The sequence below is a fragment of the Paralichthys olivaceus genome, chromosome 14 (assembly GCF_024713975.1).
Source record: "Paralichthys olivaceus isolate ysfri-2021 chromosome 14, ASM2471397v2, whole genome shotgun sequence".
NCBI lineage: Eukaryota > Metazoa > Chordata > Actinopteri > Pleuronectiformes > Paralichthyidae > Paralichthys > Paralichthys olivaceus.
Window position 1 is genome coordinate 11319811 of NC_091106.1, and position 19257 is coordinate 11339067.

At 40.7% G+C, this 19257-nt stretch overlaps 2 protein-coding genes across 6 annotated transcripts in view; one reads left to right on the forward strand and one right to left on the reverse strand.

Annotated features, from left to right (window-relative positions):
* The first annotated feature begins 1466 nt into the window (after positions 1 to 1466).
* Positions 1467 to 15111, forward strand: col9a1b (collagen, type IX, alpha 1b). The gene is made up of 32 exons (XM_020093367.2): positions 1467 to 1678; positions 2115 to 2177; positions 2266 to 2301; positions 2405 to 2467; positions 3410 to 3463; positions 3835 to 3870; positions 4015 to 4038; positions 4128 to 4181; positions 4908 to 4961; positions 5175 to 5207; positions 5297 to 5353; positions 5446 to 5499; positions 6614 to 6667; positions 6778 to 6831; positions 6932 to 6985; positions 7075 to 7128; positions 7225 to 7278; positions 7373 to 7426; positions 7531 to 7584; positions 8520 to 8564; positions 8681 to 8734; positions 8819 to 8872; positions 8966 to 9019; positions 9868 to 9939; positions 10123 to 10158; positions 10256 to 10300; positions 10403 to 10435; positions 10552 to 10698; positions 11954 to 12008; positions 12848 to 13036; positions 13165 to 13242; positions 13975 to 15111. The coding sequence occupies exons 1-32, from the start codon at positions 1604 to 1606 to the stop codon at positions 14169 to 14171; spliced, it is 2040 nt and encodes a 679-aa protein (XP_019948926.1). The 5' UTR covers positions 1467 to 1603; the 3' UTR covers positions 14172 to 15111.
* Positions 15112 to 15631: 520 nt separating this feature from the next.
* Positions 15632 to 19257, reverse strand: part of col19a1 (collagen type XIX alpha 1 chain) — a 97814-nt gene continuing 94188 nt past the window's right edge. For all 5 annotated transcript variants that reach the window (XM_069538292.1, XM_069538293.1, XM_069538295.1 and 2 more), the window contains one exon: positions 15632 to 19207. In XM_069538292.1, the coding sequence (XP_069394393.1) occupies positions 19107 to 19207 (101 nt within the window). In that variant the 3' untranslated portion in view covers positions 15632 to 19106. The remainder of the gene's footprint in view (positions 19208 to 19257) is intronic.

The following is a 19257-nucleotide window of genomic DNA, read 5'->3' on the forward strand; positions in this document are numbered from 1 at the left end:
GGAAACAAATCTGTATAATGCATCTTTTATTCCCTTACCACAGTAGCTTTACGTCTTCGCACAATGAAGGTACAAGCTTTTGAAGTGGTGTTTCATCAGAAAACTTTGAGTTATTGAACCTTCAGAAATAAGCCAATTTTGATGTAATCTGTAATATGTAAGTTTATTTAAAGAGCTGCATAGTCATGGTGACAAACTGGTTGCTTTCTATCCCCAGAAGGTAAACTCTTTTTTAATCTTGTTCATAAAAACTAAGACACAAGCAAACATATCATTTATCTTCTACCTCACTAATTTATTTAAGACAGTCAGAGCACAGCTGTTCTTTGTTTCGAGGCACTATACCAACAGCCCTACAGACCTTCTGTCACACAAGCTGTGCACAGTGCAGTGAGTTGTTTGGAGACTTATTGTTACGGCTCTGTGCGAACACCACAGACAAGAACTCTAGACTCTAAATCATATTTTACATTTGTAGTTTTAACAGTTTCAGTCTTAACCCTCCACTGTAAACATAATTAAAATAATGAGACACATCAGGAAATATCCCAAAAGTCAAGAGTGGGGAACTCTACGTTTCCTTTGGAGAATCCTAGACATGCAGAAACTTGGGAATTTCTCACCATCCTGTTTGGCCTGTGTGTGACAACAACCTCCAGAAAATCGTCTGTCTCTCCATTCAAGCTTCTGCAGCATCTGCCACAACACGCAGCTCATGTTTTGGCACATGCCCCTTAGTTGTGCAACACATATTTGGTTACAACTCCTCTGACAACAAAGCCTAACCTTTTTGGCGCATTTTAATATTTGGATCATGAGTTCCACATTGTAACTAATTTACAGATACTCTCTGCTTCCTGCTTTTCTCATGTGCTGCAAAAACGCGAACTGATGCAAAAAATTGTGGCGCGACATTGTTATATACTTTACATCTGTTGTGGTGATGCTTTGCTGATGCTTTATGCTCCATTGTGTATTTATCAAGTTTGAACTTCAGTCAATGCTGATTCACTGCGATGTGACGCGAGCCAGGACAGAAGCTTGTTACGACCTCCCAGCCAGGACATGGGTAAGAATGAAAACATAACGAGCTATGATCTGACTAGTTGGAAGTTAAATATCGGTAACTAAACCCAAACTAGTGTTTGTTTAGTCGAGGAGCCAGTTATCGTAGTTATTGGTGAGGGAAATAAAACTGTGCGTAACTGTGCGTAACAGCAATGCGCAAAAACCCATCCTCCTGCTCCCCTTGTCTCCTTAAAATCTACCTCACCAGTGACTTTCTTTATGATAAGACTTTAAATTTTAAAAGCATTTATTTTGTCTGAATCTGAAATTAAATAACCCGCTGACCCTGCCCATTGGTGGTGTCTGCGGTGTGGCCCCTCCCCTCCTTGCCCCCTCTCCAAACCCTCCAATCGCTTCCTGTAACCAGTCATCGCATGAATAAACATGAGCTGCTGATGGCTGTGGGGCCGTGGACGGTCTAGATAGCAGAGGGGGGACTCAGTTGGGTTGTTTTGTCGGGGGCTCCTTCAGCCCAACAATTCCCAGTGAAAGGACTACTGCTTTTCTTCCTTTCCTGCCCTGCAACGGGGAGATCATGGCTCGGGCCCCCAGCGTCAGAGGGCCACTGCTGGTGCTGCTCCTGCAGCTTGTCCTTATTTGCTCCGCTCAAGTAAGACTGATGTCTCTCTCTTTCTATTGTGTGTTCTGTGTGTTTCTCTTTGTAGACTGATGTGACAGAGGTGCAGGTGAGTGTTCTCCAACTGGAGTGCTGCTGGAGTTGTTCTATCCAGCCTGACCATGTTACTGTGCATTTGTCCAACAAAGAAAAGTATGATGAGACACCTTTTGTCTGCAGTTTCCTTTTTGCACCTTTACTTTTGCAAAGTGCTGTCTGAGCTGACACATTTCTGCAGGAAGAAATCATTTCGATTGGCTTAAAGTTATTTCAGTGTATCCAAGAGACAGTCTTCTTTTCTAGTGTAGCACCTGCTCTCTTCTTTTATAATGTCTGTGCAGCAGTTTGTCAAAGTAAGAAATGACAAAAAACATTAGCTAAGAAATCGATGCCTGTATTTTTATTCTTATATTATGATTATTTTACTCAGAGGAACGACGGACCTGCTGGCCCTCCTGGACCTGCAGGTGTCCCAGGAATTGATGGCATCGATGTAAGTGCTCTCAGTTCATTGTTCTATGATGCACCAAATACTTTGCCACTCTGGCTCCTCTGTAAGCCTTGAATCTCTTTTGTTGTAGGGGGAGAGAGGACCAGATGGCGAGGATGGCCTCCCTGTAATTATAACACATAAAACAATACAAATGATGTATTGCATTGTTTTTTACTGTAGATCTTTGCCCTGAGAGATGTGTGCATGTGGAATGTTTGTTTTTTTAGGGCCCTGATGGTGATGCAGGTAAACCTGGCTCCTCGGGATTACCTGGAATTCCTGGCAATGATGTGAGTGCTCTGTGCTTTACATTTCATGTATTTTGCTTCATATTGCTGGGCACAATAAACCTCAAGCCTGCAACGGGGGGTGGAACTACAAAGTGTGAACCTCCCACCACATAGGTTATGTTGGAGCTCATTAGTCATGAGTGACCAATGAAATTTCAGATTTAGAGAGAGAGGAAAAATGTGAGGAATTTATTGAACAAATTTCCTTTGTGACAAAGTAAACCAGGACCAGAGTGTAATTAACTCTGGGTTTAAAGGAGGGGCAGAAAAACATTGTAACATAATACTGGTGCTGACGACAAAGAGGAGGTGTACGTGAAGTATTTCATTTTAAAGATTTAGGTAGATAAAGGAGGTTCATCTCACACATATTATTCAGAATGCTGTGTTATAAACCAGTTCTATACATTATGAATCATTGGCTGTGTTATACCCCGACACATCTGCCGGGACTCAACAATGGCAGCTTTGTAGGCTGGCTGCTGTTAGTATCTCCTGTGGAGAATCCTCAGAACGGTGTGGAATGATTTCCTTCAATGGGCTTGTTTGAAAAGAGCCAGAGGAATGCTGCTCTCTGCCCTGGTGCTGACTTTTTCTGCATGCATGCTAAGTTGAACACAGTACAGGGCCTCCAACAGAGCTTTAATTTGAATGTGACTGACCAACATGAAGAAGCAGTCAAGGATATATCTAACACTTTAGAGGGAGTGGTTATAGTTAATCCAATTTATAAATTCATAGGACCCCTCCCACTGGAGTATGATTGTGTTTGGATGTAATAAATGAAGGAATATTGACATAGGGAATAAAAGTATTAGCTGAGGTAATAGATAGATTAAAATGCTCATGGTTTTTCAAGTATAGAGTGAAAAAATACAAACACTGAAGTGCCCTGAGATTTGTTATGATGTTTTAGTTAAACCTGATGTCTCATCTCTGCAGGGTCTGACCGGCCCTTTTGGAGAACCAGGGCCCGACGGTCCCTCCGGACAGAAAGTGAGTGACTAATGAGCCTTTTCTTTCCTGCTTTAGAGACTGTCAGTGAAACAGTGCCAAGCTGCTGTCCAGTCTTTTGGCATGGCAGTGAGGGCCGCAGTGCATAAACCAATTCCTCTTGACAAATGAGACTTAATCCTGCAAGTCCTCTGTGTAATCTCCGTGGGGAATGAAGCCCCAACATCAGTCTTCATTAGGCTAAACATGGCCGGGTCAAGAGTGTCCGGCTCAGTCATGTGATGAGCTGGAGGAATGTTAACTGGGGCCGTCTGCAGACTCGCACAGCTCAATTTTACCTCAACACATTTTTTATTTCACTGTTTGTCTCAATGTCTGCCCATGACTCTAATGTATTTATCTTTATCTTTTAGGGTGAACCTGGAAAACCTGGACCTCGAGGGGCAACTGTGAGTAGCATTTCCCCTCCAAACCTGTCAGTGCAAGGATCAGATCGACCATATATAATGTTGAGGCTGTCTATATTTGAACAAGTCTTCTCCTGTACACCAAATTGTGCCAATCTGAGTCATACTGTATATGTCTCTCCTTAGGGTGTTGGGCCAGACGGACCCCCCGTGAGTCATTTATTTATGCATCACAATCAATAGTATTGATTATCAATGTTGTGTCGTGTATTAAATACCTGAAATGTGTCTTTGTGCAGGGACCACCTGGACCTGGAGGACTTCTGGGTGAATTGGGAAAAGTGGGACCACCTGTGAGTAGAATTAGAAAGATAGACTGTCAGTGTGTTTTTAGATTAGGATTACCTACTAGAATACACCACAGCATCAAATATTACACATATGAACACTGAGGTGACAGTATGGAAATGAGCAGTGTAGATATGTAGGTGAAGACATTTTCGCTGTATAAATCACTGAAAACCTGTCTACAGATGATTTGAAATATTTCACATCATCATAATTTGAATCAAATAAACAGAGTGCATCTGTATCTGTACATACTGTAGTATGACTCAGCATTACCGTCCCGAACTTTAACATATTTATCAAACAAATCTACAAACATTTGTGCAAAAACACAATTTACACATGCACACACATTCTGTGATTGATAAATTGGTGTCATGTAATCAGTTAATATTGATTTGACCTACTGTATTTTACCAACATGTTTAAAGATGTTCTTATCTAAATGAAGAGACACCAAGCAGCCACAATAAAATATTTAACGTTTCATCTGAAAAAATTACCAAATTGTCATTTCATATCCTGGAATGTATCAATATTTTGTTGTTAGGACTCATATTTATCTTGTTTTTTCTATAATTTACCTTCGGGCCTTAGTTTTTATCATTTTACATTGGGTTTCTTACCAGTGAATGGACATAAACCTTTTAGCAGGATGTCTGCTGAACTGAATTGTTGTTATTGGCCACATTCAGAGTCTTTGTGTCTTTTTAACACGTCTCTTTCCACAGGGGGCCATCGGTGTGAGGGGACCACAGGGACCTCGTGGACCAACAGGGCCCCGAGTAAGTGACACAGCATCATCACCAAAGATTACATGTCACACATTTTTCACACAGGAGGGAGCATGATGCAAGCATGAAATTATTCTGGCCTTGTAAGCGATGCCACCGCTGCGCACTGCTACTCTTCCTCTAGTGATTCACAAGCTCCTTAGAGCCATCATACTGATATATTGTGATATAAAAGTGTTAACTTGTATTTCCCCTCAATTTCAGGGTGCAGCTGGAATGCTTGGCAGTGCCGACCTGGTAAAGCTTTGTTTTCTGAAGATTTAAAATTAGATTTTCTTTCATAAAATGTCAGGAATATTTTCAAATTTTATTGTGGTGCTCTTTAGTGTCCGAACTCGTGTCCACCTGGGACCTCTGGACATCCCGGCCTTCCTGGCATGAAGGTGAGTAGTAGAGTTTTTTTGTCTCTGTTCTGAAATCATAGTCAAGTCCCTACGTACAGTGTGTTTAACGTCTATTCTCTGCATGTTCCCAGGGTCACAAGGGCGTAAAAGGTGAAGCAGGAGAACCTGGAAAACAAGGGCACAAGGTAAAATATGCTCTGTTTGGAGGAAGATTCCTGTCTTTAGGAATAATTACTTCAAAACATGAATTTGCCTCCAGGAGTGTCACGCACGTCACAACATCAGGAAAAAAATTACCCATGGCTTAAATGTGAAGAAGGGATTCCCAGCACATTTGAGACAAGTATTATTTGTGCTGCTCTATTTCAAGAGGGAGTGATACATGCCTGTGTGTAATGCCTCTGACTTAATGTGCGGAGGATGATTTATTGGAAATGATGTTCAAGCACAACTACCCTTCTCCCTGTAATGCAGCCGTGCACTATATAAATGGAAATGAGTCCGGGCCTATCTCCCTTTATCACCCTGTGCCAGGATATGATTTACTATCAGTCTGTGCTGCGTCCCCGCACAATGATTTTCTCCTTCACTGAAAGTTTCATTTCAGGGGCCTTTTTCCCTGTTTTCCCCCCATTCACAAATACACAAGTACAAAGATGTTAATACGATAAGCAGATGTTGTGCCGGATATTGAAAAAGAATATTGACTTATAAAATAAGTGTGTGTTAAAAACATACAGGTAAAAGAATTCACTTTATATTTGAAGTGAAAAGGATTAAATATATTTCAGTTAATACATATAACATTTAATATGATCCCTGATCTTTATTTGAACAAAACAAACACAGATTATTGTTGTTATTGTTACTATTTTGATCAAACCACCAGAGATTAAACACATTTCTTTTAATCATCAAATGATTTAAGACGGAAATTTCCTTCTTAAAAATAGATAATGTGCACAGTTGCAGAACCAAACCATTTTCTATCTTCGTGATTAAGCCTCCTCAGGTCTGTGTCAAAGTCAGCACATAAATTATTTGTCATTTGCAAAGCAGGAGAGGGGTAATTTGGAGTTAAATCGTCTGATTCACCCCCCCTCCCTGCGATCCATTAAGACGTGGGTATTAAACACATCTCAGAGTGGCTCCCTCATTTTCTAATTAACAGTTGACAGGGGCAGCCTGCGTGTTCATTTTTCTGAAGAAGAGAGGAAACGATGGGATGCCAGTTGCATCATGTATTTGGATGTGGTTTCACTGTTTCATGTGATTGACTTTACTCTGTTTTTCACTCAGGGTGAGGAGGGAGACCAGGGAGGTCCTGGAGAGGTCGGATCCCAAGGACCAACGGTGAGATAGATAATTTGTTGGATGATAAATTAAATCCTTTTGAGTTCTTCACTGTCTCTGGTTTGTTCGTTCTGCTCACTGAGCACCTGTTGGACCTCTTTTTATTTTAGGGCCCACAGGGGAATCGTGGCGCCATGGGAATGATGGGCCCCAAGGGAGACAGGGTAAGTGTGTCTCTAATTTGCCAGCCCATGGTACCAGTCATATACATCAGACTCCTTCTGATTTACTTTAAATCCTTAATGGCTCAATGTTCTCTGGCAGGGAGCGCGAGGTCATGATGGAGACCCAGGTCCTCAGGGTGTCATGGGGGCAACTGTAAGTGTGTCCCACGATATAAATGCTTTTATTTCTTAAGTAAATGCTGTTTGTATGATTCACATGTGTTATTTAAATCATCATCTCAGGGGGATTTTGGACAGAGAGGTGTGATGGGCGAGCTCGGGCCTAAAGGTGAAACGGTGAGTGGACACAGCATCATCATGCATGTCAACACTTTTGAATGTATAGTGGAGCTATAGTAAAATGAATAATTGTACTGCTGCTATGTTGTTCAGGGTGTTCTAGGGCCAAGAGGAATCACAGGCGTGCCGGGTCCCAAGGGAGAGTCTGTGAGTGTCTGATCATCGATGATAAATAAAACTATTTCTTAGATGCATTTTGTACAAACGACTCATTTTGTTTTGTCCTTTTTTCCCCTGTCAGGGTTTACCAGGTGTGGATGGTCGCGAGGGTATTCCTGGGATGCCGGGAGCGAAGGTAGAGCATTAATCCTACTGTTTCAGACATAAAGATTTACTTTACCTGTTTATTTCGTTGCTATATGAGCAGCGTTTTCTTCACGGTCTGCTCCGTGTCTGCAGGGAGGCGTCGGAAAGGCTGGTGTTCCTGGAGAGGTTGGACTTCAGGGGTTTCCTGTGAGTATGACCTTTAACCCCAAACTGTCAAGACTCATTGGATGCACCTGAGAAAACTCACCAGGAGCAGCTTAAGAGTCGCCACAGCTCAGATGTGCTGCAGTACAATACTCGAACAATAAGATGTGTTTGAGATTTCATATTTTATAATATATGATAGAGTTGACCTGAATCCCACCAAACTGTGACATTAAACACATACAGTAGGGTGCGCTGTGCGACAGCAATTACTGTCCTCCTCAGGGACAGATGCAAAGTTCCTCCATCCCTAATGAAAACACAGATGAGAATCAGTTGAAAGATTATGCAGGTGTCAAAGCAAATACAAATGCTTGGTTACTGTACTTCGGTAGATTTTTCAGGTATCTGTATTTTGTTACTAGTTTTCCGAGGACTTTGTACTTTAACTCACTGCATTCTAACACAAATATCTACTCAATCACATTTCCTCCCAGACAGTTTATCATCTCAAAAATCTTTTGTTGCTTTAACCTGTTTGTAGTATATTGTTTTTTTTAAATTTGAAGTCACAGTGGCTTAATTGAAATAGTCATTGATCCATGAGTTTGCTTTGCACAGATACATTCGGTAGAAATGGACTTCAGAGGGGTACTTTCTACTTTCATACTTTTAGTACATTTTAGAGCCTGTTTTTCTATACTTTCAGTAAAGAGGTTGAATCAATACATATACTTTTACTTAAGTAATTTTTAAAACAAGAATCTATACTTCTGTGAGTACCTTTGCCACCTGTGTGTAAAAGTCACCTGATTTAAACAAATATGTTTTCCCACTGAGCCTGACTCTTCTTCACGCTCCCGTGAGGTTTACAGTCACGTGAAACCTTTTTTTCTTTGAATATTTCCTCTGTCTTGTCAGATTTTTTTGTATTTCTGTTGCTTTTGTTTCTCCTAAAAAATGTTCTGTGTTTTTAGGGTTTGCCTGGTGCACCTGGACCAAAAGGCTTAGGTGGCCCTAAGGTTGTTTTCTCCATCTATTAAAAAACATTTTCAGTTGTTTCTTGCATTTATTCATTGATTTGTCTTTTCTTAAATTGTCAAAAATCTAAAAGGCAGTTTCGGTTGTTTCTGTGTAGGGAGACTCCGGTCAGACAGGCTTCCCTGGAACATTGGGACCTGCTGGCAAAACAGTAAGTTATTCAAGCAGCACATGTCGTCCTGGTCTTTTGTCACCTCTGTTGTGCCTCTGAGTGATTTTTACTGTCTCTCCACAGGGTGAGCGTGGAGAACAGGGCGAGGTGGGACCTGTTGGACCCATTGGTGATCCTGTGAGTATTATCTATCAGATGAGTTTCCATTGTCTTTACTTTGTCTTTCATTTTACTCAACTCTTTCTTATCATTCTCTCTTTTTTCCCAAAGGGAGATGTAGGAGAGAAAGGCCCCGAAGGTCCAGCTGGAAAGCCGGGTGCCAGGGTAAGAAATAAACACGTTCACAATTGAACTGAATTCACATTTTGTCCAATCGATTTAAAAAATAATGAATGGCTTTAAAAAAGTAAAAACCCCTGTAGGATACAAACACTGAGAGCAGCACTAAATGATAATTTCCTCTTGTGTGTTTTTCATACTGTGAAACAACAAGCTGAGGAGAAGGTGGAAGCCACAGAGTGTGTAGCCCTGCCTGTGGTTTTCACAGGAATGTCTCAGAGAATAGGCTGAGCCTGGATCTCACATGAGGTCTATTTTCACAGCAAGGGGAGAGCGGTGAGCAACAGGCTGAATGAGCTCTCTGTTCTCCTGGCATTCCTCAGACAGTCGGCCGGCGATCAAAGATGGGCCGGCTCACACAAACATGCCCGAGAGAATAAGCTTTTTAGTTATTCACTCTTATTCCCTGTTGTTTATAACCCTGCTCAGATGCTTCTCCTGCCCCTCAGAAGTGCATGTTATTTGTTATATTATATTATTTGTTACATTAAATTATCCAATCTTCTGCATAAATGATGTATTTCTTAAGATAAAAAGGATATTGATTTAGTAAATATGGATGATGTGCAAAGAATGAGTTGACTGTTTATGCATTAAAGATATATAATAGCCAGTTATCGGGAGAAAGCCTGGGAGAAGAGGAACAAAGCTGTTTATGTGCTAATTTTATTTTCGATATTATATTGTGTTCTCCACTGCTCCCCATGTTTTCTATGTCTAACAGCGGAAGTAGATGTTTGTGCTTGAAAATCAGGAGTGTCCTCTAACCTCAGATGCATTGGCATTACACAGAAATACAAAAATACAGTATATGTATGTTTTGTATGTTATAGGGACCCAAAGGTGACCCTGGCCTCCCCGGTCTCCCTGGTCCTTCTGGTCTTCCTGGTGTGAAAGGAGAGCGGGTAAGAAAATGCCACAGTCACATTCAGGGACCTACTCAAATTCAGGACTATTGTCTTGACCAGTGAAAGTTATGTCCCAACAGCAAACAGCCGATTAGCTCCCTCTAGTGTGGAGAAATGGAACATTCACTGAAATCTAAAGATCATTTAGTTGATTAACACACTTGCTGTTTTTTATTACAGGGGGAACGTGGAGAAGCAGGACCCAAAGGAGAGCAGGTATGATACTAACGTATTCTGTCTCAATTGTCATTCAGCATCTCAAATAACAGGCGGGTTACTTTGTGCACATCAATCAAAGAGTATGTTTTCATAGGGAACACAAGGTGATGAGGGAAACGCTGGCGACAAAGGAGATTTTGTAAGTTGTTGAACCAACACTAACACTGTTTATTCTTATTTGAACTACTCAACGATCTCACCAGAGTTTAACCGTCTTTGTTTCTGTCTCTCGATCCATCAGGGTGAATCAGGAGAATCTGGAGCTAAAGGAGAGGTGAGTTCACACAGAGTAGCTCAGTATTGTCCTGTGGTGTCAGACCGTTTAGAGAAAGTGTTGCAGTTTTCTAACATTTGACGTCATCTGGGGCCTCATTTTCTTTTTCTGTCAAGGTTGGAAACCCTGGCGAGCCTGGCAGGAGAGGTCCCGAGGGAAGTCGAGGTCAGCCTGGCATTGAGGGGCCGCCTGGCACACCGGGACCCCGGGGCATGCAGGGAAACAGGGGCCAAACTGGAGTCAGAGGATCTCAGGGGCCTGCGGTAGGAAAAGAAACAAAGCGTCTTTACTGAAACTCTCAGAAGAAAATGTTGTGATTGAGCCAATCAAATCAAATCAGCTGTGACTAACATAACTGTAGAGGTGTATAAATGTATAAACGTGGAAGGCAGAGGTATGGTCAGTAATAGTACTGTAGATGTGGGCAGGCACATATCTAGTTGTACTCTAAATCGTCGATCCACGATGTGGCCGCAGCCGCGACCCTGGATCTGTGACGATAACACACAGTGACTCCAGGGAAGATGTCAAGTCACTAACATGTATTGATAGACATGAAGGTGATGAAGAGCACTAGACTTAATTGAAATGATGCTTAAATCTGAGGTGATTTGATGTTTTAAGTCATAAAAATGAAAAACTACCACTTTCTTGTGTGGAACACAGTTTAACAACAAACAACACTTTAACAATTTAATATTCTTCATTTTCTTGTATTGTTACATCAAAATCCAATAATAATAATGATAATAGCTAACTGTGCTTCAATCCTTCCACCCTAGATCCCTTATTTTCCTAACTGATATTTCTTTTGATTGCAATTTTGACTAAAACCTCCTCGTGTCCTGTAGAGGAATCACTTCATGTTTAAACAAATTCATGGATCCACATTGTCATCCAATTAAGTATCTTCCCTAGTCTTCTTAATCATTATGGTCAATTCCCAGGAACATGTGGGCACTGATTTTTCAAAGTCCCTTTAAAGTCTACAGAACATACAGTATGTAAATTAAAAGTCCATTAATACATCTCCATGGGTTGAGTAATTCTCTTCCTACAATTGTCCTATTTTTTTAACTTGTGCAAAAGCTTTAAAACCCAAGTATTTTGCAGCAGAAGTGAATAATTCAAAACACAAAAAGGAGATGCTGTCAAAGTTGCTTGCTGAATCTTCTGTGCTGGAATTGAATCCCCACCAGCTCCAGGCTCAGCAGCACTCTAACATCCCCGCAGAGGAGGTTATCAAAAAGAGTGTTTTCTCATGGAGATCGATAAAATCCAAACTCAGATGTAATACCTGTGGCGTTGTAATGGAAAACTCTTGTACATATGTCCAACATGTCATTTTTTGAAAGCTTCACCTCAGGTTGTAGGACTGGCAGAAGTTTCTACACCCAGAGAGGAGTCAGTAAAAAATGGCGGAGTGCTGTTTTCACTTGATAACAGTGCTGCTGAATCTCTTTGAAATGTTTTATACACTGCAAAGAAATATACTCAAGTCGTCTTTTTTCTTTCCAGGGTAAAGAGCCAAGTGATCAGCACATCAAACAAGTTTGCATGCGAGTCATGCAAGGTAAGACAGATGGGCATCTGACCCCATTTATCATATGTTTGCACCTTATTCCTCGACTTTAATCTTTCCCAGAATGCCTCATTACACAGCCACTCATGGAGCTCTAGCATCTCATTGATCCCGGCCGTCGCTGAATACTCTGAAGTTCAGAAAAGGAAAGGTCTAATAACTGAAACATGAAATAAGCTTCGGTCTTTGTTTATGTGATGGATGAAAAAATTCCTTCTCCGAGCTTTAGAAATGTTTCACTGAAGTCACAACCTCTGTTCTCTTCATTCGTCTTCACAACTCATCTCCTACGCTCATGACTTTTTTATGCCTGACGTGCTGAAAAATTAATTTCACCTCCAGCAGACCTGTACTCCTCTGCTCCAAGCAACGAGTCTGCCTGGAAAGGAAATCTTGAAAAAAAAAAAAAAGAGCAGCCGGCGCATGAATTTTCATCAGCAGCCAGAAAACTGAAATCTTAAAAGCAAAGTAGCATGCAGCAAGGAGCCACGGGAGATTAATATTAGATTCTCTGCACCATGAACATACATTTCCTGTTGCTGATTGCTGGAAATAAATAGTATTATCTCGTTTCTGCACAATTTACTGAGGTAAAAAGGAAAAAGGTTGAAAAACAAGGGGAGCTCGAGGGATGACGTGACCAAAGATTCACCTCCCTCTGAACTCGAGCACGAGAGCTGCTGCACCGTCTCACTACAATGTGATTTATTGCAGTTACATCTTAAAAATTCCCTTGATAACAGTCAGTCACAACAATTTTGTTTATGAACGTTTAATGTGTTTTGGCCATCTGATGGTTTTTCATCCTCTTTTTTGCTGTACCCCAACAGAACAGCTGGCCCAGTTAGCAGCTAGCTTAAGGAGGCCAGAGTCTGGCGTAGCTGGCTTACCTGGAAAACCTGGACCTCCAGGGTCTCCCGGGCCTCCGGGAGACAATGGCTTCCCTGGGCAGGCTGGAACAAGAGGCCTTCCCGGACTCAAGGGGCCCCCAGGAGCCCTGGGAAATAAAGGACCTAAAGGTGATGCATTTATTGAATGGTGTTGATGCATAGGGCAGACATCGGATGTTAATTAAACATATTGGTCATTGTTTGATGTACACTGTTTTCCTCATTACTTTACATTACATTATTAATGCATGTCACAGGTGAAATGGGAGACAGAGGCTCCAGAGGGCCGACAGCAAGAGGACCTAAAGGTCAGCCAGGACCTCCTGGACTTCCTGGTGAGTAAATGTTGCCTTTTAAATCTGCTACTCTATCCTAATGGCTAGTTTTATTTTTATTTTCTGTATCGAAACAAGTTTTTATCTGTTAAGAGTTTATATCTTCTTTGGCGTGTGTTTGTGTTTTAGCAGAACTAAGCAAAAATGACCCAAACAACTTCATGACATGTTCTGCAGAGTTGGAGTTTGACCCAAGGATGAACCCATTACATTTTTTTGTGGATCTAGAAAAACGTGCAAATCCTGGATTTAACTTTCTTTAACATGGAGAGATAGTGTGCTGGCTCTGGCTGAGGTATGCACTCTCCAAGTGCCCTTGTAGTTATCTACAGACGAAGAATGATTCCAGCATTAACCAGAATAGCACCCGGTAGAGTGCATGCCTCCGCGTTATTTTTAATTCCCTTAAATTCAACCAATTTGCACCAAATTACACACACATACAAATATCAGTCCCATAAATGTGCCTGGTTTTATTCATCAATATCTATGAATTATTCTCTGAGAAATCAAATGAAAGGTTTGATAAATGCCCTACGTCACAATGTCAGAGAAAGAAAAACAATCTCACTGCTCTCTGACCCAAATCTGCACCAAGATTGAATGGATTCTTCCCTGACTCATACTGCACCCGTCCACCAAGCGCTAACTAACAAACAAACGCAGATGAAAACAGAGGTAACTACCACATAGGTAACAACTGACATCCTAACATGAATTCCATGATCACAGGTGAAGCAGGCAAACCAGGCTACGGTCAGGACGGTCGGGACGGGCAGAGGGGACCTCCTGGAGTTCATGGACAACACGGTGTGCCCGGGCCTCCTGGTGCAGCTGGCCCTAACGGTTACTGCGACCCGTCGTCCTGTAACCTCCAGGCGGGGGCCGCCCACCAGTCTCTGGATGTGAAGGGACCTGCAGGGAACTAAGAGCCACTCTGGCAGAGACAGAAAGACTGTTGGATTATCTCCCCCTGAGCACACATCATTTTTCACACTTTCTTCCCCTCGGGCTGTTGGTTGTTGTGGTGCCTTCGATCCATTAACCTCTAGTGTTGTGAACGTGTTCTGTGGCAGCCACAGCTCCATCGGAAGGAGGCACAAGTACAAAAGAAAAAAACAGAACATTGTTTTTTTTTTATGTGCTGAAAAAAAAATCCAGCTTTTTTTTCCTGTTGTATTTTTCTACCGGAGATGTTTTGATATATTCAGGGTAGTGAGTTCACATTACTGAGATGAAATGAAATGACCAGAATTTGTTCGTCCCACTCTCCTCCCTCTGCTTTTCTCTCCTCCTCTTTCCCATTTACATCTGTTTCTCACACACTTCAATTAATGACCCAAATCAAATCAGGAGCAGGATTTTCAGGTAAAATGCTTTTTTTCCCCAAAATATTTTACTCTGTATGTGCTAATGTACCAAAGATGCAGGTACCTTCATTTGTTTTAGTAAAGAGTTTTATTTTTTTCTTGTCCGAGCATCGTTTCAGCCTTGGAGTTTAAAATAAAGGAGAGAGGATGAAAATGCCATCAAGTCACACTGACTTCAGTTTGTTGTAAATCTGTAAAAAAAATATGTTTGAAATGTGGTATGATATTATATTTCCTACAAAACAAGCTGATGAGTGAGTGTACAGAAAAAACAGAAAGAGAGCAGCTGTGCATTTACAGGAATATAATTTAGGAATGAGGGAAACCCTCATCAATGTGAGAAATAAAGAAAACAACACATGCAGTGTTTAATTTATTCTGTATACTGGTTTCTTTCTGTGATGATAAATATTGTGGCAAATATCAGAAAATGCATAAATCAATTCTCGTTTTATTTTTAAACTGCTCAAATAAAAACTACAATCTTGTAGTGGTAAAATACTTTGGCAGATGGTGTTTTTGAATAGTTACTGATGTTCTGTTATTACCATTTATACAAAGTATTCAAACATATTTTTTTTGCTGTTCTCAGGTTGTCCATCCATCACATTCTTATGAAAATAATATTTCTTGAGTGAATTTCTCCAAATTCAGCACAAACATTCACTACGTGATATCACTCAAAGATAAAGTGCTTTTGGTCAAAGGTCAAGATCATGATGACCTCATTCTCTTATGCTGGTGAAATATCAGGAACACCCATATACCTCTGACACAAACATTAACTCAAGGTTGACCTGATTGGCCTTGTGAACACGTTATTTTAAAAACGCCTCGAGAGAATCATTTCAAATTTGGCACAAGTTTGCACTTAGACTCACAGATTATCAATTTGGGCTCTTTTCTTTTTTGGTCTCTTGAAAAGAGGCATACAACCACAAGGTGATGGTTCTAGTACAGACTTGTTGTCCAATATCTCACCTACATTAAGTGCAGAAAACACAGGAGACCAGCAGAAATAAAGCACTGAATAACATTTATTGCACATGTGTAAGGCAGGTGCCATTAATCAGTGTGAAGGTAAAAGATGTTGCAAAGAAAAGTGTAAAATATAACCTCGGATTCCTGGTGACCACATACACACACTGACACAGGATCATCACCCCCCACAGGAGAATCACTGCCCCCACTCTTCAACAGTTCAGTATCAGTAGACTGGTTCTGATACTTAACATCCAGGACCTTTTTCACACACACACCAGGTTTAAATTGCTTCTTTTTTTCCAGTGAAAGGCAACAGTGAGTGTTGATTTTTCTTTTTTCCCCCCAAAATAGCTAACGATGTCGAGGTGGTAAACCAAGAGTGAGGTAGATATTTAACTAAACAAAAGACTTTCGAAAAACACGCATGAAGGTCACTCTGCACAGGGAGCAGCGATGGGTTACAGTGAAAAGCAGCAGGCGGACATTTTTAATCCATGGTGCCATGCTGAGAGGCTTATCCATATTCCCCCTCATTACAAGCTTATTTACAAGATTAGATTACGTGTGGCAAAAGATCAGGTTACATTACTGTGAAAACAACAGACAAAGAACCATTGTTTAAAGTGAACTTTGAGGAGGTTGTTAGAGAGCGTTTCCTTTGAAGGACGCTTCAACACCTTCAACACCTCCTTCCTTAGAGAATTTTTATCCATCCGATATTTCCCACTAAGAATAAATGGATTTTAAACTCGGAGCGATGTGAAATGAAGCAGGTCTTGACATCAGCAGCCCTTTCTTTTTGTTCTCCCTGGTTATCAAACCGTTAAGCTAAAGTGAAAGTCACAAACTGGTGCGCATTAATATCAATTCCAGCTAAATTCAATTTACGCTGAGAGCTTTTTCTCTCGTCAGTGCACCAAAAAGTTCAGATATTACGATTGCTAATGCCGTCTCATTTGGGTTTGGTCAAGGTCTGCATTACTGTATTCGAGGGGAAGCCATTAAGGCCAGTATGAAAATTAGTGTAGTGAAAGAACAGTAGTCAACAGAAGGAAGGGATTTTATGAAGCTTATAACCTAAAGAAAGATTGTTTTCCCTTCAAATTACAAGCAATGTCAGTATAAACACATGTCCAGCAGGGGGCTCTTTCAACCCACAAATGAATTCGTTGGCACACATTCAATTCAATACCCATTTAAAAATTAGACCCACTCACACTGATACAATTTAACACATAAAACCAAGCTGGCATGCTGTAAAAAAAATTATATATATACATATACACATATATATATATATATATATATATAAAAGCACTGCAGCTTACATGTGTAAGAGAAGCATGATGACTTCCAATGATGTGAAGTAAAAAGAAAGAAGAAAAAGTGTCAAACAGATCTTAGAGGATGAAACGAGAAAAGAGAAAAGTTCTTAGCATCACAAGAATTTCAGATACTCCCACAGAACCTTTCAAACATTCATCATAGCAGGACACTTAAAAGTCAATGTAAAGCCTTTGAGTCAAACTTTCATTAAACAGCGCTCGGGGTGAAAGTACGAGGACAGAAATATACACAAGAAAATAATCATCTTTACTGCAATATAAACCTAGAGTGTGATTATATAGTTTAGGTTGCTTTTTTAAATGCATTTCATCATAATATTTAATGGGAATTAATTAAAATTTTCTGTGTGATTTCACTCCGAAGGATATTCAAGCCTCCACATGTGAGTTTCTGTTTAAGAAATATCACATGCCCTGTTTTGGAAAAGCTGACTCATAACCTTGTGAAATGGGTAACAAGCAAATAAATACATAAAAACTCCAGTCGTAAAGACCCCCCCTCCCCAACAAAAACAAAACTACACGATGACCCATGGAGTTGGTCAGTGAGTGAAAATCCAGGATGTAGACTAGACCATGATATTACTGTTTAAACAAACAAAAAAGTTCAAGTATTGTTATGAGTGAGAACGGTTCACAGAAATAAGTGAGAAATAGTAGTGTAGTCGTCCGATTTCCTTTGCATGGCTGACAATCAAAAATATACAAATAAACCAGAGAAATCATCATACAAGACACTATGTAAACAATATATATGTTAATGATCACATCAGACAAATAAAACGTTTTTCAATGATGTTTGATTAAAAAACAAAGATGAGAACTTCAATGTGTCATCATCATAGACTGTGTATAAAGATGACGACATGACTTCACCCCAAAAGTGAAGCCAAAGTGTGTTGATCGCCACCTGTTGGCTTAATTCAGTATAGATCATAAATCATGCCCCCTCCATGTTAGCAGATGGGACGGTTTCTGTCATATAATAAGTTTTGACCAGCATGTGACCTCGCTGCTTCATCCCCAGATTGCTACTGGGCCCTTTGGTTTCAAATGTTCTCAAGATGGTGGCGTTCTAACACGGGATATTTTGGCTTCAGCTCTGAATAGTGGGAGGAAGTGGAGACGTATGGTTTATCTTTATATTCAGACTATGGTCACTACATTGACACATTACAGCTATGCTTATGGACAGTTATTAAAAAGGTCCCATCATGAGCCCCATTGGACGAGTTCATGTTATTTACAGAATAAACCAACAATAAAGGTAAGTACATTATTTTCACTGAATCTGCAAATGATGTTGTGACAGGTTTTTTTGGTTTGTCTTATAAAAGAAAAAGATAAACCTCAGTGAGGAGCTCTGAGCACTGATGCAGAATCTACAGAAACCGTCATGATGCAAATGTGTCATGAGCAATAATTTCAATAAACAAACAACCGTCTCAGTGAGCCAAAACGCATTACTGAGAAATATTACTGAATATCATGCTACATTTACAACAATTATTATTACCATCAGTCAAATACATTCTCAAGAACACGCTTAAAATAAATAATTTCCATGTTAGACACATCTGCTGCACTTTGGTTGCATAAAGCTTGTTTGAAAAATCTGTTGTTTTCTCAAACCTACACATGAAACAAGTATATATTCATTCAGTTAATCTCCCACACACACGAGATGTACCTTCTGCCAGCGCACCGGCTTATCTGAATAACAGATGAGCAGAACAGAAGAGTGCATAGGCAAACCTATTAGGAAGGAGTCAAACAAACAATTAAGATCATCTTCTCAGACACGACTGAACTTGACAGACATAATGAGAATTGACAAGGAATGCATTACATCACAGTAGAGGATGTGAAAACAAGAAATAACTTAAATGTTAAAAGCATCGTAAAAGATAAACTCAAAAGGTTTCCAGTGCACTGAAAACAAACCCAACAGCAATGCCAGAAAAAACTAAAATCCCAGACTAGCATCCAAATGTGACTGTGAAGTGAACAAAAGAGGTCAGTTGTGAGTCTGTCTGATTGAACCGGAGCTGAGGAAGCTGTCAGAGACAGTGAGGCCCACTCTTCTCCTGCTCTGTGGCGGCTGCACAGATCTCAGAGCTGCACGTCCATCTCACGTCTTCAGCTCAAACCCCTCGGGCTGGGTTCATAAGGATGGTAGGATGCAGTCGCTGGGGTCGCACGTCCCAGGAGGTCCACGGGTCCCCGGTGAACCAGGAGGGCCCTGAGAAGTGATCCCAGGAGGACCTTGACAGAGAAGTAGATGATATAAATTCCTTATGTCATGTTGTTTCTCC

Bases quoted from the DNA above. Each gene is read 5' to 3' on its own strand.
- col9a1b (XM_020093367.2), top strand. From the start codon at position 1,604: ATGGCTCGGGCCCCCAGCGTCAGAGGGCCACTGCTGGTGCTGCTCCTG. The intron at 10,436-10,551 runs GTGAGTTCACAC...TTTTCTGTCAAG, and splicing joins AATCTGGAGCTAAAGGAGAG to GTTGGAAACCCTGGCGAGCC. The intron at 13,037-13,164 runs GTGATGCATTTA...TGCATGTCACAG, and splicing joins GGGAAATAAAGGACCTAAAG to GTGAAATGGGAGACAGAGGC.